Here is a 15,198-nt window from a genome sequence, read left to right as displayed (position 1 = left end):
AGCATTCCCAGAGAATCTCTCATTTTTCAATCTTTCCCTTCCTTTCTCTCTTTCCTCTCACTTACACTAACTCTTATACTTTCTCTTCACTTGTTATTCCTTCTCATTCATCCTTCTCTCCTTTTTCTATCGGCATTGCAATGCAATGCATTGCTAATTTATCCCCTCATCCATCTTTCCATCCCATTCAAACTTTTTTTTTTTTTTTTTTTTTTTTTTGTTTATTCATAGCTATACTCTCAAATCATCTCCTCAAACTCCCTCACATACACTTTCTCGCTCCTTTCCTTTCCCCCTCACCAGTCAACCATACTCACTTGATAGAGACATTCATTATAGGCACCACAATAGGTTCACAACTTCATGTCGAATTTCAATCCTCCACCCACGGACAACCTTGACCACTGTGGCAGAAACGGTTGTCCTAGTGGTCAAGCCTGTTTCCTCTATACTGGAGGCACTCTTTGTCAACCCTACACCATCCCTGAAGCCTATCCTCCCACAGGAGCCAATCCCACTATAGTCGATCCTCCTGGATGGTACCTCGTCAACTCCTATCCTTCCGTTCGTTATACAGGCTCTCTAGTCAACCAAACCCAAGGAGCCAACTGTACAACCATTCCAGTACCTCCCAATCAACTCTTTGTCAAACTCGTGGGCCTTATTGCTCAATGGGATCTTGGAGGTATCTTCACCAACTTTGATCAAGATTATTCATCCACTCTGGTTCAATTCCGAGGCAATTGTGCAGAGAATTTCTATTGTCAGCCCTCTGTACCGACGGCGGTTAAGCCGATTCTTTATCGAGGTCAACCTATCGACGTCCCTGGTCAATTACCTGGTACCTGTCAAATGTTGAAACCAGAGAATGAAGTCTGTCAGGCCTCTAATATGTGTATAGGTTGGCATGTTAACTCAGATGGAACGTATGAGAATGATCAGACTCGATGTATCCTTCAAGGTTCCAACAGCCCAAATGCCACCACTGGACCTTTAGGATTCTGTAAAAATGTCAATGCGGGCAGAGGACGAGTCGATCCCAATCAAGGCTCCAAGGAGGTCCAAAGAACTGCAAGGACTTATCTGTTGTCAACCTTGCTGTTGTTCTTATTGGTCATCTTGTATCTCTGGTATCGTCGAGCAAAACATCGTCAACGGGAACAACAACGTCAACAGGCCACGGATCTTAACGGAGATGATAGCGCTTACTATAATGAAAATGATTCAGATGCCTACTTGCGTCAAGGAGGAGGAGGAGTCTATCGACCATCAGGTAAAATTAAGGAACAAGATTTGGAGACAAGAAAAAAAAAAAAATTGAGGAAGAGGCACATCTATTTATCCTTTTTTTTTTTTTTTTTTTTTTTTTTTTTCCCTTTGCGGAGTATAGATGGGACTGATAATGGGGAATTACCTGCGTATGGACAACATCGAAGGGATGAAAGAATTGTGGGACCAGCAGCGGAGGAAATTGGGATGTATGCATTTCCGACTCAACCACCACCACCATTGACGCCCAACAGCCCATATGGTCCACCGCCTACACCACCACCACCAATCTCATCATCATCACATCCATATACAGATTCGGGTGCTGCATATTCAAGTCGGCCTGTTCAACATAGTTATCCGTTTCCCATGACACATCCTCAACTCAACACCGCTTTAAATCATCATGGTCACGGTCCTTCACCTGTATCATTACCAACAGGAGGGGCGTTGTATGCGCCACCTTCATCCGATCCTCCACCATTGACATCACAACAAGCTGAAGCAGCAGCTTTATCTGCTGCCATTGCTGCTGCTGCTGCTGCAACAACGACGACGACAACAACAACGACACCGACAGCAGCAGTAGCAGGAGCAGCAACAATACCAAGGAGTGGAAGCCCTTTACCCCCTGCTTACGAACCTTCATCTCCATTAAATCAATCTTCAGTCAATGGTAATGCTAATGGAAATGGCAATAACAATGGCAATGGCATTGAAGGTGCGACGCCTACTATACCACCAAACCCTTTATCACCTGGAGCACCCATCGGAGTAACAATGAGTATAACAGAAACAGGATCAGAGACAACAATAACAGCAACAGCAACAGCCGCAGGAACAACAGAAACAGCAACGAAGCCAGGAACACCAGAAGAAGCAACCACGTTAGAAAACAGAGATGATGAGAAACAAGGTCGTGATGGTGTGGTCATTGTTAATGATGATCCATTATCATTAGGAGGATCGTCCTCTTCCACAGCTGCAAATTCTCCATATTTACCTTGTAAAAAAGAAAACACTGCGCTTGATGATGATGATGATGGGACTTCAACCTCCACCTCTGCTTCTGACTCTGGTCCTGGTCCTGGTCCTGGTCTTGCCTCTGGTCCTAGCCCTGGTTCTGGGTCTGGAGCCGAGTCAATAGCGCCAGCGAGACCAGACTCAACACCCAAAAAATGATTTGTCGATTGTGATACCAGAAGAGATTTAGATTTTCATCTTCCGTTTTTGTGTTATTGATTTCCCTGCTCCCCTACTTTCATACCCTTTTATTCTTAACAAATCTAGTTTCATTCTTGCATTTAAAAAAAAAAAAAAAAAAAAAAAAAAAATCGCATCTTGACTTAATTTGTTCATTATTAGTAAAATAAAAAAATGTGCATGAATACGGATATGTAGAAATGAGTATGGTCAAAAAGAAAGAAAGAAAAATATGAAAGCGGTTCTATGCAGAATTTTTTATTATGATGCTTTTTAACATGTAGTGTTTTTTTTCTTCTTCTCTCTCATTCGCTTAAAGTACAAGAGCTCTAACGTTCCGTGCCAAGATAATATCATTGACACTGGCCATGATGTTCCTCAATAGATTGGTATCAGTCGCATCTGTGTAATGACAATAAACTTCTTTATGCTCACTCCTGTTTAAACGCAAAAACCGCCCTTGGAAGAATTCGGTGGCGTCTTCATAGTTTCCTTCTTCGCCTAAATAAAAAAAAAAATTAAAAAAAGACGAAGGGTTAATTAAAAACACTTTTTAGGATTACTATGATTATGGTTATTATTTTATGAATTAAAAAACAATAAATAATAATTACCATCGTAATCTGGAAAATAATCCCTAATGCTTGAGTACTTGATCTTATTCCGGAAAATATCTGTCTTATTCATGAATAGGATCATAGACGTATCCACAAACCATTGTGAGTTGCAAATCTGATCGAAAAGCATCAGGGCCTCCTCCATTTGATTCTATTATGAGGATAAATAATAATGCCAAGTTAGAAATAGAGTGCAATTGCATATAAAAAAGTTTTTTTTTTTTAAACTTACAGCATCTTTATCTTCTACGAGACATTGATCGTATCCACTGATAGCAACCAGGAATAATACTGCGGTGACGCCCTCAAAACAATGGATCCATTTTTTACGCTCTGATCTTTGTCCGCCAACATCAAACATCCTAAATAGATATTTATAATAAAAAAAGTATACCATAATGTTAAAATTCATTCTTTTATAATAATTAGCAATAGTCATCAATCGATACAGCCATGCAAAAACTAATATAAATAAAAAAGTACCTGTACGTCAGTGCTCCAATATGAAAAGTTGTTTCAGTAATACCCGTTGACTTGACTCTACATCGAAGAATATCTGCATCATCTGGCATATAATCGGGTTTATATAAGCGATCTACAGAGTCAAAGAAGCTACATTGCATGGGAATTACGAGTTAGAGATCTTGATGAGGTTCATACATTTCAAAGTATTTTTCGTCGAATAAATTGAAATAAAAAAAATAAAAATAAAAATAAAAAGCTAAAACTTACTATTGTACATTATCAGCCAACGCATATGTGTGCCCAAGATGATAGACTTGTTGTACTGCTGGATCACTCCAAAGTGCCTTGAGTGCTTGTCGGAATTGTGGTGGATAAGGTTGTCCACTTGCAACTCTTGGCATAGTTGCAAAGACTGGTACGTATACCTAAATTATTGAAAATATGTCGAAAATACTTTTATGAATATATTTTTTTTTTTTCTAAAATATATATATATATTCAAAGTTCTACATTGTCTCTATACTTACAGCATTTTCAGGATTTGTTAATGCAATCCCGTGATCTTCCATGGCACTGAGAATGGCTTGCATAGCCATGACCATGTTTGAAAACACAAATCCACGGAATGTTTCTCGTTCTGGGATGGAGAAACCTGATGCATGCAACAGTTTCATCTGTTTGATAATGGTTGTCTTTCCTGCTTCTCCAGCACCTATCATGAAAGGCAAAACATTATTGGTCAGTTTAGATATTCAAAACGCGCTTAATGAAAAAAAAAAAAAAAAAAAAAAAAAAAAAAAAAAAAGAGAGTTACACACGGCGTCTATAATTGTGCTACGCGAAAGATGATACAACACGTGGTTGCCACGCTTTATTGAAGTAAGATCAAGGCAACAAAAAAACTCCTTGTTGTAGACTCAAAGCGGAGGACAAAAAAAAAAAAAAAAAAAAAAGATGACAAAACAAGAAAACAAGGGCGAGGGCTGCAATGGCTGCGCCCTCCGAATGTGTACTGATCAAATATACATGTACATTGGGCGATGCTTTTATAATTCTATTGTGATCCATTTTGGATACCACTACAACGGCGTCTACTTTGCAAAGTTGTACAATTTCCCAATATGCTCCCATGATTTCTGTATTCACCCTCTTTGTTCAATCCCTTTTGCGTCATTGTTTGAAAAAAACCTGTTTTTAGCCAAGTCCAGACACATTTCTTTGCATGAATTGAATTAACCAAGCAATTAAGAACTCCAAAGCTTTTGTTTTTTTTTGCCTGTCCTGCCACACATGGCTATAGTTTTTTTTATGGTTCTTTTCTCAACAACTGAGAAATAGGCTCACATTCACAGGAAAAAAAAAAAAAAAAAAAAAAAAAAAAGCGCAAAAAGTGCATTACATGTACCCCATCCACCTCTCCTATTTCATAAATCTACAACAGAAAGAAAAAAGATCATAAATGAAAAACCAATTGATAGTACTATGTTGAATAGCTTCAATATAGTAAACACCTACCGAGTAACAGTAGTTTGACCTCCAACTTGCGTGCTCGTGCATCAGCCCTGAGTGCGTTGTCGATCTTTCTACTTTGAGTTTCTTCTGGGGAAGTTGAGACACAGGACCCCTAAACGAATTACATCCAAAAAAGCAAATACGCTTGATCAATAAAGACGTTGGCTTAAAAGAGAGACAGTCAATGATCGACTTGGTTGGATGTTGCTTAAGGATAATGTTTTCTGATAATACGTGAGTGGCCAAGTATTAGTTGTTCCCACATTCAATTGGATCACTCTATTTTGATGTTACTGGTTGCCCCTGGCGGTTGGGGCACCCAACCTTTTCTCGCACTATCGCTTTTAGATAACACTCCTTTCACATTTGCTGACATATTTCATTGTAAAAGAGTAGAGTGCCATGCCAGGAAGGATCGGGCTACATCAAATTTTGAGCGCCGAGTATATCGTTATTATAATGTTTTATTCTCCTAGTTCCAGAATTTGGAGGTCAGGCAAAGTCAAAAAAAAAAAAAAAAAAAAAAAAAAAAAAAACAGATCAAAGAGATTTACGAACTTCAAGCCCTTGTCTGCTTTCTAGTTCTCTCATGATCCCAAAAAAAGACACCGAATATCCGGGGGAAAGTACATCCTCTTTGTTTGCTGCTCTCCTTGAGTGGACCCATACCTGATACACAGGCAAATGCAACTATTCTGTGCAATGCAATCATGCATCAGGTACAGGAACAGTACATGAACTGTCTTTTTTTTTTTTTTTTTTTTTTTCTTCATTCCACAAGCCTATTTCTGGTCATCAGCTTTTTTAAAAATGTGGAAATTCTCTCTCCGATAGTTGTCATCCTCTGTTGTCCAAGATTCTGAGAAAGAACTCTTTTTTTTTTTTTTTTTTTTTTTTTTTATACCATGGTAAGCTTTAAAAAGGAGAAATAATAATAATAAAAAAAGTCCTTTGTTCTGAGAAAGTCTCTCTCTCTCTGCGTGTGAGTCAGATGAATGAGAAAAGCACGAGTTGAAGTTTTCTTTCTTTCTTTTTTTTCTTTTCTGTTGGAAGATCATTTTTCAAGCTCTTAGATTTATAGAATCTAATCAATTGAGTATCGGAGGTGAGTAGATAAGAAGATTTGGGGAAGAGATCTTACCATATTGTCAGTTCTTTATGTGTTATTAAAATAAACGCGATAATTGCGTGGTAGTGAAGCTGTAAGAGATGGTTGAAATGGTAGTAATAGTAATAATAATTATAATAGTAGTAGTAGTAGTGTAGTAGGTAGTAGTAGTAGTTGTGGTATTTGTAGTAATAGTAAAAGTAACAGTAGTTTAAATGAATAGATCGGGGTCAAAACGTGTTGACGCTGTTGTAAGGAAGAGAGGAAGAAAGGAAGAAAGGGATAGAGGGGAAAAAAAGATAAAAGTGCGTGTTTGTATGTATAAAAATAAAAATGAAAAAAGAGAGAAGGAAAAAAAAAAGAGAGAGAGAGAGAGAGAGAAAGAGAAAGAAAGTAGAAAAGAAGAGGAGGAGGAGGAGTAGGTATTGACGGGATACGAGTAAAGTCAAGGAGAGATCAAAATAAAAATAAAAGAAAAGACAAGACAAGAAAGAAAGAAAGAAAAAAAAAGATGTGGAATAGGAGCTAAAGTTATGATTGTTGGGAAGGGAGAGGGAAAGAGGAGCGATGTCTGTCCAGGAGGAAAGACAAGAGATCCTGTGAAGAAGAAAGGGTAGAAGGTAAAGGGAAAAGAGTCAAACGAGAGAGTCAAAGCAGACTAAGGGCTTTTCTATCTTTTCAAAAGCGATAAAGGAGAAGAAGGAGAAGAAGAAGAGGAAAAGAGAGAAGTAGAGGAAGAAAAGGAAGCAGAAAGTAAAAAGTAGAAAAGTAAAAAGGTTAATGGAACCAAATGGGAATGGAATGAAGTCTCGTTGAGATGAAAAGGAGAAGCCAAGGGAAAAACGACTTGCACATTTGCACTTTTGCAGGAGGATGCTCTCAAAAAAAGCATAAAAAAAAATAATAACAAATAAACAAATAAAATAAATAAATAAATAAAAATACTTCATCTCTCTTCATACTTTCTTACCCTTGCACACGCGATATACGTATAACCAACCCTTGATCATTTGATTCATTTGATTTAATCAGTCTTTTAAGAGTCCCCCCATTCGTTATTGCACATGCATTTACGAAAACCAAACCAATCGTTACTCTCTTGTACGCGTAGTAAAACCATCTTTTTGGTTTTCTAGACTAGACCATTCTAGCTTTGCCTTTTATTTTTTTTGGTTCCTTGCTTCCCCCCCTCACCTTTGTTCCTGTGCTGCGTTTGTTTGTATTAATCTGTCCCTTTTTTTTTACGTATCCAATGCACCGTATCAATCTCAATCAACCTGGATTTACAACAACATCAACAAAAAAACTAGGAGCCTTTTTTTTTTTTTTTTTTTTTTTTTAATGATTCAAACATGATGAGAATAATAATTAATGCGCAACATCTCTTGTATGGTATGCAGATTAAAATAAGCAAATAAACCCTATGCAAGCAAAAGTTGAGGCAAAAAAACGAACAGGATAGAAAAGCCTCGCTTTCCTTTACAAAAAAAAAATCACACACACACACGCACATCCATCATCTAAAATGACGCGACATTCATGAGCTTTCTAATAACCAATAATCTCCATTCTTTTCCTTTTTTTTTTTTTTTTTTTTTTTTTTTCCAAAGTTGTTCAGTTTCCAAAACGACACTATAGACTCTATGCTTTGTAAAAATATGTACTATACCACATGCAATCATCTCCACAAAGAAAAAAAGAGAAAAACAAACGCTCAATTAAAAATAGTAAAAAGGGCGAATGACAAAAAAGATATTTCAGTGGGGCTGATAATTTAACGCAGTATCCGAATGTATGCAATCCTCATCATTGGTGGGTAAGGAAAAATGAATGAATGAACAAATAAAAACAACACGTATACGCAGTACCCTAAATCTATATCATGGACTCTTGAGGTCCCGATCTCCCAAACCCCCACTAAGGGGAAGAAGATAAACAAGGTAGATCAAGATTGGTTCTTGGTCTCTTGCCTATCTTCCCTTTCCTTGTATTATTAATGTTGCTGCGCACATGCTATCTTGGAAAATGGCAGGACGTCAAGAAAAAATAAAATGTATACAAAAAAGAAACTATCGTCAAGAACAAGGGTGGTTTTTTTTAAAAAAAAGGTGAATGAAATTTTGGCGCCAAGAGACGCACGAATTATTCGACTTTGAACCCAAATTTAGAAAAAATGCACACGGAATTATTTTTTCTTTTCTTCTTGCACGATCAGGTTGGCAGGTTAGTTCGTCACTTTTGTCACCCATCTGATGTTTATGTTTGAGAGCAAAAAAATGACCTGATTAGTGATTAGATGGGATTTGGTCTAATGCAATGTCCCCTCTTATCTCTTTTAATATCTTGGAATGCCTGTCTGATTTTTCCTTTTTCTCTTTTGGACAATTCAATTTCCTCGTTTGTGTTTATTTATCCCTAGAATCAAACACGTAAACTATTCATCCATATAGTAACAATGTCTGGAAATAAAGAGTCTTTTTTTTTCTTTTTTTGTATTCAGCAACTGTCATTCGTAAAGTCGATAGTACTCATCGCATCCAATCCAGAGGGTTTTCTTTTCTCCTTTGTTACATACAGTATGTGAGCAGGCCACTTCCTGTTGCATGCAAGAGATCTGTGCTTCAACCCTGAGGGTTATATTGAATCTCTTCATTAAACGGGATCAGTCCTCAGCACTGATTGAGGACCTGATCATCAGAGTCAGTCTATTTGAACGCCTGCGGAGGATTGCCATTGTTGCATTGCCTAGTCTTCAGCCCAAGAGTTTCTGTTCAAATGCAGCAGGCTTTTCAAACTTTTTTTTTTTTTTTTTTTTTTTTTTTGGAAGCGAAGAGAAGTCGGATATTTCAAATAATATGGAGCAGGCTGTGAATTCTATAGTGTACTGTGTATGACTTTGAGATGCCCTCAACATTTGTTGCACGCTTTTCATGAAAGCCTCCTGAATGGCAACCGATGATCTTATACTTTTATTTACAACGAGGAGATGGGCTGCGACTGGTTAGGGGGAGAGCAAATGCGTTTGCCAGACGAGTGATACTTCCCGTTGCAAGCAGGAAGGCTGTGTTTCAAACTCGAGGGTTACATTCAATTTCACGCATCAAAACGATCAATCCTCGGTACTGATTGACGAGTGGATCCGATGGTAAACAGAACTCACAGGAAGAGTCCACATAAATGAGTGCAGAGGGCATCGCCACTCGCTCAAGAGGACCTGGGTAAGTACTATCGTTCCCGAATTTTTGCCAGTAGCCTGATTTTTTTTTTTTTTTTTTTTTTTTTTTTCTTTGTGTGAACTAACCTCACAGTTGAAGAGAAAGAGTATGAATGCTTAGACCAAAGGCCATGGTTTTATTCCAGATTTGAGACTTTCCCATAAAGCTTTATTCACAAATACAAACCATACAGAGTAAATGCAGCAAAGATGAAAAACAATAACACAACATACGAATCAAATTTCTATACTACATTGAACGAACGACAAAAAACGACAGGAAAAAACAAGCGATGAAAAAAACGACGAAACAATAGCGACTATTCTACAATGGTATCCATGTATAACAAGAAAATAAAATAAAATAAGAAAGAATAATAATAATAATAATAATAATAAAAGATACTTGGTTTTTTCTTTCTTTCTTTTTTCTCCTTTAGAATGCAAGATCCTGATCCAGATCAATCACCATACCGCTGTCACGTCTCTTGGATGGAGCTACACCAAGTGTCTCAATTTCGCTTTCGGTCTTTGAACTCGATTCGGTTTCTTCGTGTATAACCTCAGTTTGTTGTTGTAATTGTGCGTAGAGTAGGTGTCCATTTCGAGCCCCACCATCTACCATGCTAGTACCAATGTCTTTGTCCCTATGCTGGTCCTGATCTTGGTCCCGCTCGTAAGGATGATCGTTATTTTGATGACCCTTGGCTTCAGTCATAGAAGAGATTCGTCCAATCTCCATAAGCATCGGATCTTGATATGATTGTTCATCAAACTCTTCTTCAAACTCACACTCTATATCCTTGTCTATAGTCGGATCACCATGACCATAGTGATGATGCTGACGTTGATCACGATCTTGATCATGGTGACAGTTTTGGCGGCGAGAGTATCCTTGGGGTCGGTGGTGGTAATCATAGACATCACTGTGATCTTCCATAGCATTACTTTCATCGTATGATTCTTGGTCTTGATCACGGTAGCGGTACTCTGGCGTCTGTGAGTGAGTATACTCATATGAAGGTGGATGATCATGCTGCTCAGAACTAGAAGATTCCTCTGAACGCTTTTGATATTGCTGTTCATGCTGATGCTGGTGGTACCGCTCCTGATACTCGATTTGTGGAGACGGATTCTTTCCCCACAAGAGCTGCTCAATGGCTCGAAAAGCACTCGTCTGCAAGAACTGCGGTCCGTAGAGTGCGTTTAAGAGCTCGACAGAGACCTGACCCGGATGGCGGATCGACAGCAAGAACGACATGTGTGAGGGGGTTGTCTTTATCATGGAGCGCAGGTGAACTAAAAGTAGGACAGTGAGGAATTAAAAGTAGAAACGAACGATGCTATTGTTAATACATATGGATCGAGAAATCCTACTTCAAGAACAAGAATTAAAAAAGTTAACACGTACTTTGAAGGTTGATGACCACATTCAGTTGCTCGCGCATTCGATGCAGCATCCGAGCACATTCAACCTTGGCTCTTGACTCTTCTAGAGGCCATGGTTCCATCACTGTCCTGCGCATCCGACAAAGCTGACCAATGTCACCTCGATCGGGCTCTACCGTACCGTCTCTCCATGGCTTGTATTCGTTCAGATCGTACCCTTCAGAGAGTGCATTGGCTATGATTATTCAGCATAAAAAATAAAAATAAAAATAAAAAAAATCAGCAGTTTGCTTTTTGTTTTCGAGCACACAGTAAAGTAGTATACAAATTAACTTTTTCTTTCTTTAAAAAAAAATAAAAATAAAAATAAAAATAAAAAATAAAAAATAGACTTACAACGAGCAGCAACAGCAACACCATGTTTCTTTCTCAGCATTATCTCCTGATCTGAATATTGACTGTTATTTGCAGCTGAAGAAGGAGAGGAAGAAGATGATCCCGAACTCGAACCAGTAACGGCATTGTCAACCTCGGTCTGCGACTCGGATCCAGTCATTGTCTGGTCGGTGTTCTCTGAAGAGACTGAGGACGATGGCTCCAATGTTGTTGATGACGAAGGTGGCGCTTCCTGAACTACTTTTGGTCTGATCCATGCCGCATTGTCGGTTGTTCCCTGGCTGATTATGATATTCTTCTTGAGAATAGGTTTTCTGTTCAGGACCTTGCTTCTCTGCGGCTTGTGGACAAATTCTGGGATCATCTGTAGTTGGCGACGGTTTCTCTCTTCTTCCTCCCAAAGTCCCTTTAAAAGTTGACTGGGGCTTGGGTGTTGAATCACCGTCTTGTGACGCGTTTGCTTCGTATCCATCGTATGATGCGACTGCCTTAACTTCGCTATCCTTGAGTTAAGGATCTTTTCCCCATCTTTATCGTTATCGTTATCGTTATTGCTATCGAAAGCGCCTTCTTTCTCTTCTTTATCCTTATAGCCTTCGACATCATCGGCATCATTGTCTGCTTCTTCGTTCAATACATCAGTGGCAGCTGTTTCCATGTCCACTGTCTCGCAAAACTCAGTTGAGTTTACACTATCCTTATCAAATCCTCCTTTAGGAGCCTCATTGCTCGTGGGCGACATGCCAAACTTCTTTGTAATGACCTTGTTACTCTTAATTTTCTCTGATGTATCAACGTCATCATTATCGTCTATGGTAGACTGAACACAGTTCTTACGCCATTCGATACTTGAAGTCGGGGTTGTGATCGTCCACAGATCTAACCACGATAGATCCAAACGAGCTCTCATGACGTCCCAAAAGTCGCGCATAGCCATCAATTTAACATAAGGCGATGGTGAAAGAGCTGATGTCCATCGTGTGGGGAAATGATGGATCTTGCGTCTTTTAATCGACCCAAACCATCCAAGTTGTAATTCTGCTGCTGCTGTCGAAAGACCACGACTATTTCCTAATGGTCGCGTCAACTCGATAGCGTCTTCAAAGCTTCGTTTACGACATGCTCCCGAAATAAAAGAGCGGCATTGTAGGTGTGGACAAGGTGATGGATTGGAGGACGAAGGAGCATGCTTTTTTGTTTTCTCGTGTTCATCTGTTATTTTTGCACAGAACGTGAATGTATCAAAGTCAGAGGAAAAGCTTATTGTTGGAAAGGAAGACGATGACAGCAATTTGCTTGATTTATCTCTGCCAAGAGCCAAGGTAGGGATAGTGCCTTCAGATACCATTGCTGAAGTTGCGGACAGCAAGCTAAGCGACGACGTGTCAATGTTGTTGCCCGTGTGTTGTTGTGGTACGGAAGATGCTGATGGTGAATCTGTTAAAATACTCCTACGCTTTCGGGCTGTCCAACTGGATGGCCTTGTAGATAATGGAGGTGGCGATTGCTCCAATGATTGGGATTGACTCTGAGAATTCGAGGAAAAGTAGATGTTGCTGGCCTTTCGTCGTAATCTACATTGGCTACTGCTTTCATTGTTTTCGCTCTCTTCTTCTTCCTCTTCCTCTTCCTCTTCTTCTTCTTCTTCTTGGCTTTCCTCTTCTTCCTCGCTCACTTTTCTGCGTTTCATGGATACGGGTCTGTTATGGTGGATACCAAGCTCAGTGGCTTTATGCCTTTGTTCGGCTTCAGAATCGCTGCAATCAGTACCGCTACTGCTGCTGCTGCTGCTGCTGCTACAACTACTGTCGCTATTACGGTTTCCGCCGTAGCGACTATTCCGTAGGCCGTCAGCGTTACCCCTTCTAGAACTATCACCATCTTGTTCAGAGTCGTATCCATTTCGATGAAACGTGGAGCCTTGATGTATCCTCCATGTCCCAGAACAAGATCTGTCCTCGACCGATGAGGCCTTACTACATCGATCAGATGCATTCTCGTGATACTTGTTCCTATTGACATCAACGGGAATCTGTTGGAAGGAAACCGATGATGATAATGATGTTGATTTAATCAGGGTTGAATTTGTAGGAGTGGGATTTCTCAAACTCATGGTACGTTCAGGATGGCTGCTAACCTCAGTGTGTAAATTGGACGGATATACAATGTGGGGATGTTGTAGTAGTTGATCAACACAAGTACTGTTGCTAATGATATTTTCGTTGTTGCTGTTGTTATTTAATTGCTCGTCGTTGCCACTGATTTCATTATTTGAACCCCGAGAAAAAGACTGTGAAGGAACAAACAATTCGAAATCTGTGTTCATGGCGTGCTTGAGGAGGCTGCTGCCGTAGGAAGGATGAGCAACTACTTGTAGAAGTGTTGCCTATTAAGGAAATAAGAAAATACCGATGATGCTAAAAAGAGACCGAGGACTTGAGGAGCCAAGGAAGAGTGTCCAGAGGAAAAAGTCGCACCAGGGGAAAAAAAAAAAGAGAAAAAAGGCTAGATGCCTGTTTATAGTCCTGCAAAGAGTAGTATGTGGAATACGGGGCGGCTGGGCAGTGAACAAAGGGACAATGAAGAGTTAGAGAAGCAACGACAAGTCTATGGAGCAAGGAGCATAAAAATAATAGGGGAAACAGGAGAGGGAAAAAAAAATTGTTAGTAGATTAGAACAATTGTTTGTATAATCGTGTGGGTGAAAATGCACTGAACCCAGCAACACTTTTAGAACTTTGTCCAGATGAGGATTGGTCGATGTCGAGAATGCAACAAAAAAAAATAAAATACGTCGAGTAAATACATTTGCTCAGCTGCATACATCTTGTCATGCTTATATTATATTGGTCATCTCTTAACGTAGATGCAGATGGTGCAGAAAGGTATGAAAATAGCAACTTTTTACTTAATGTGTCTGCAGTAACCCCTTCCAACAACAAAAAATAAATAAAATAAAATAAAGAACGACTGCATCCAGTCTTGTGTCCATCAAATGTGATGGTTGGTGTGACAAAAAGTTTGAGTGAAGAGAGGAGAAAAAAAAGAAACGATGAATGACCGTGCTAGTTTGTTGCACGATCAGAACTTGTGCTACAAACACTTGTTTCTTAAAGCTCACTTTTTTTTTTTTTTTTTTTTTTTTTTTTTTTGATATCCGCTCGTGGAGAGCGGCTGCGTTATCATCGTCATGATGAGAATAGCAGGAAGTAAAGTACACAGGGACGAATTCAAGCGATTGCAAGAAGGTGGATAAGAAGATTTGAGATTTGAGATTTATGATTTGAGCCGAGTAAGAGAGACATTAATTGGAAGGAGAAGGTCAAATCGAATGAAGGGTTGCGGGAAGGAGGAAACACGCCAAAAATGAGAGAGCCCTGTTTATCATAATTGTCCATTGCAGAGGCGAAACGCTGATGCATGGACAAATAGCGTGGGGAGAAAAAGAATGAGAAGGGTCTCTGAGCGCAATTCCATCCGAATTCTGTTGTGAATCATACTGAAGTACTGGATATAGATAGATAGCACCCATAATTTACTAACATCCTGTCGATACTGCCTTCTCATATTGGGCAAGAGATATGCAAAAAATATCACTTCTGAAATAGACATTTGTGCTGTTGGCGCTGAAAGACGAAAGCGATTACAAAGATGGTTCTGATTTAAATACTGTTTGCAGATGCATAAGGACGCAGGGAATTGTAGGGGCGATGAAAACTTGCAGCAGCAACAGAGGCACAGAAGTGGGAACGAAGAGAAGGAGGAAGCAAAGACATTAGGCGGAAGGGAGAATCAAGCGAGTTAATTGTGATGGAAGGAAGGAAACGAACTCAAGGCGAAGAGTGTGAATGTGAATTGTGATGCACAGTAAAGCAGACAAAGCGAGTAAAGGTTGGGAGTAGTTCATCTTGAAGATGACATGATTGCGATAGAGAACGATACGATATGAATAAATGTATGTGTTTGTGTACCTTTTTTTTTCTTGTTGTGAGACCAAAGATGCAAACTCTGAATGAATGCTGTGC

The 15,198-nt window shown here is 39.3% G+C and overlaps 4 protein-coding genes across 4 annotated transcripts; 1 reads left to right on the top strand and 3 right to left on the bottom strand.

The window, feature by feature from the left end:
- Positions 1-211: 211 nt before the first annotated feature.
- BCR41DRAFT_422791 (hypothetical protein) lies at positions 212-2,571 on the top strand. The gene is made up of 2 exons (XM_022030203.1): positions 212-1,273; positions 1,391-2,571. Exons 1-2 carry the CDS (start codon positions 364-366, stop codon positions 2,449-2,451), a joined length of 1,971 nt encoding a protein of 656 aa, XP_021880686.1. The 5' UTR covers positions 212-363; the 3' UTR covers positions 2,452-2,571.
- Positions 2,572-2,785: 214 nt separating this feature from the next.
- BCR41DRAFT_397060 (guanine nucleotide binding protein, alpha subunit) lies at positions 2,786-4,273 on the bottom strand (the record flags this gene model as incomplete). The annotated part of the gene is made up of 6 exons (XM_022028862.1): positions 2,786-2,973; positions 3,087-3,240; positions 3,322-3,451; positions 3,573-3,701; positions 3,822-3,979; positions 4,082-4,273. 6 exons carry the CDS (start codon positions 4,271-4,273, stop codon positions 2,786-2,788), a joined length of 951 nt encoding a protein of 316 aa, XP_021880685.1.
- Positions 4,274-4,608: 335 nt separating this feature from the next.
- On the bottom strand, positions 4,609-5,778 carry BCR41DRAFT_371410 (hypothetical protein; the record flags this gene model as incomplete). The annotated part of the gene is made up of 4 exons (XM_022026604.1): positions 4,609-4,848; positions 4,954-4,986; positions 5,070-5,290; positions 5,736-5,778. 4 exons carry the CDS (start codon positions 5,776-5,778, stop codon positions 4,609-4,611), a joined length of 537 nt encoding a protein of 178 aa, XP_021880684.1.
- Positions 5,779-9,824: 4,046 nt separating this feature from the next.
- BCR41DRAFT_397059 (hypothetical protein) lies at positions 9,825-13,499 on the bottom strand (the record flags this gene model as incomplete). The annotated part of the gene is made up of 3 exons (XM_022028861.1): positions 9,825-10,687; positions 10,800-11,012; positions 11,174-13,499. 3 exons carry the CDS (start codon positions 13,497-13,499, stop codon positions 9,825-9,827), a joined length of 3,402 nt encoding a protein of 1,133 aa, XP_021880683.1.
- Between the last annotated feature and the right edge of the window lie 1,699 nt (positions 13,500-15,198).

Source organism: Lobosporangium transversale (assembly GCF_002105155.1).
Source record: "Lobosporangium transversale strain NRRL 3116 chromosome Unknown BCR41scaffold_22, whole genome shotgun sequence".
In the NCBI taxonomy this organism is placed as follows: domain Eukaryota; kingdom Fungi; phylum Mortierellomycota; class Mortierellomycetes; order Mortierellales; family Mortierellaceae; genus Lobosporangium; species Lobosporangium transversale.
The sequence above is the reverse complement of the archived record's forward strand: the minus strand, read 5'-3'. Positions and strand labels throughout refer to the sequence as shown.

Coding starts and splice junctions, on each gene's coding strand:
- BCR41DRAFT_422791 (XM_022030203.1), top strand. CDS start 364: ATGTCGAATTTCAATCCTCCACCCACGGACAACCTTGACCACTGTGGC. Junction 1,274..1,390: donor AGGAGTCTATCGACCATCAG/GTAAAATTAAGG, acceptor TGCGGAGTATAG/ATGGGACTGATAATGGGGAA.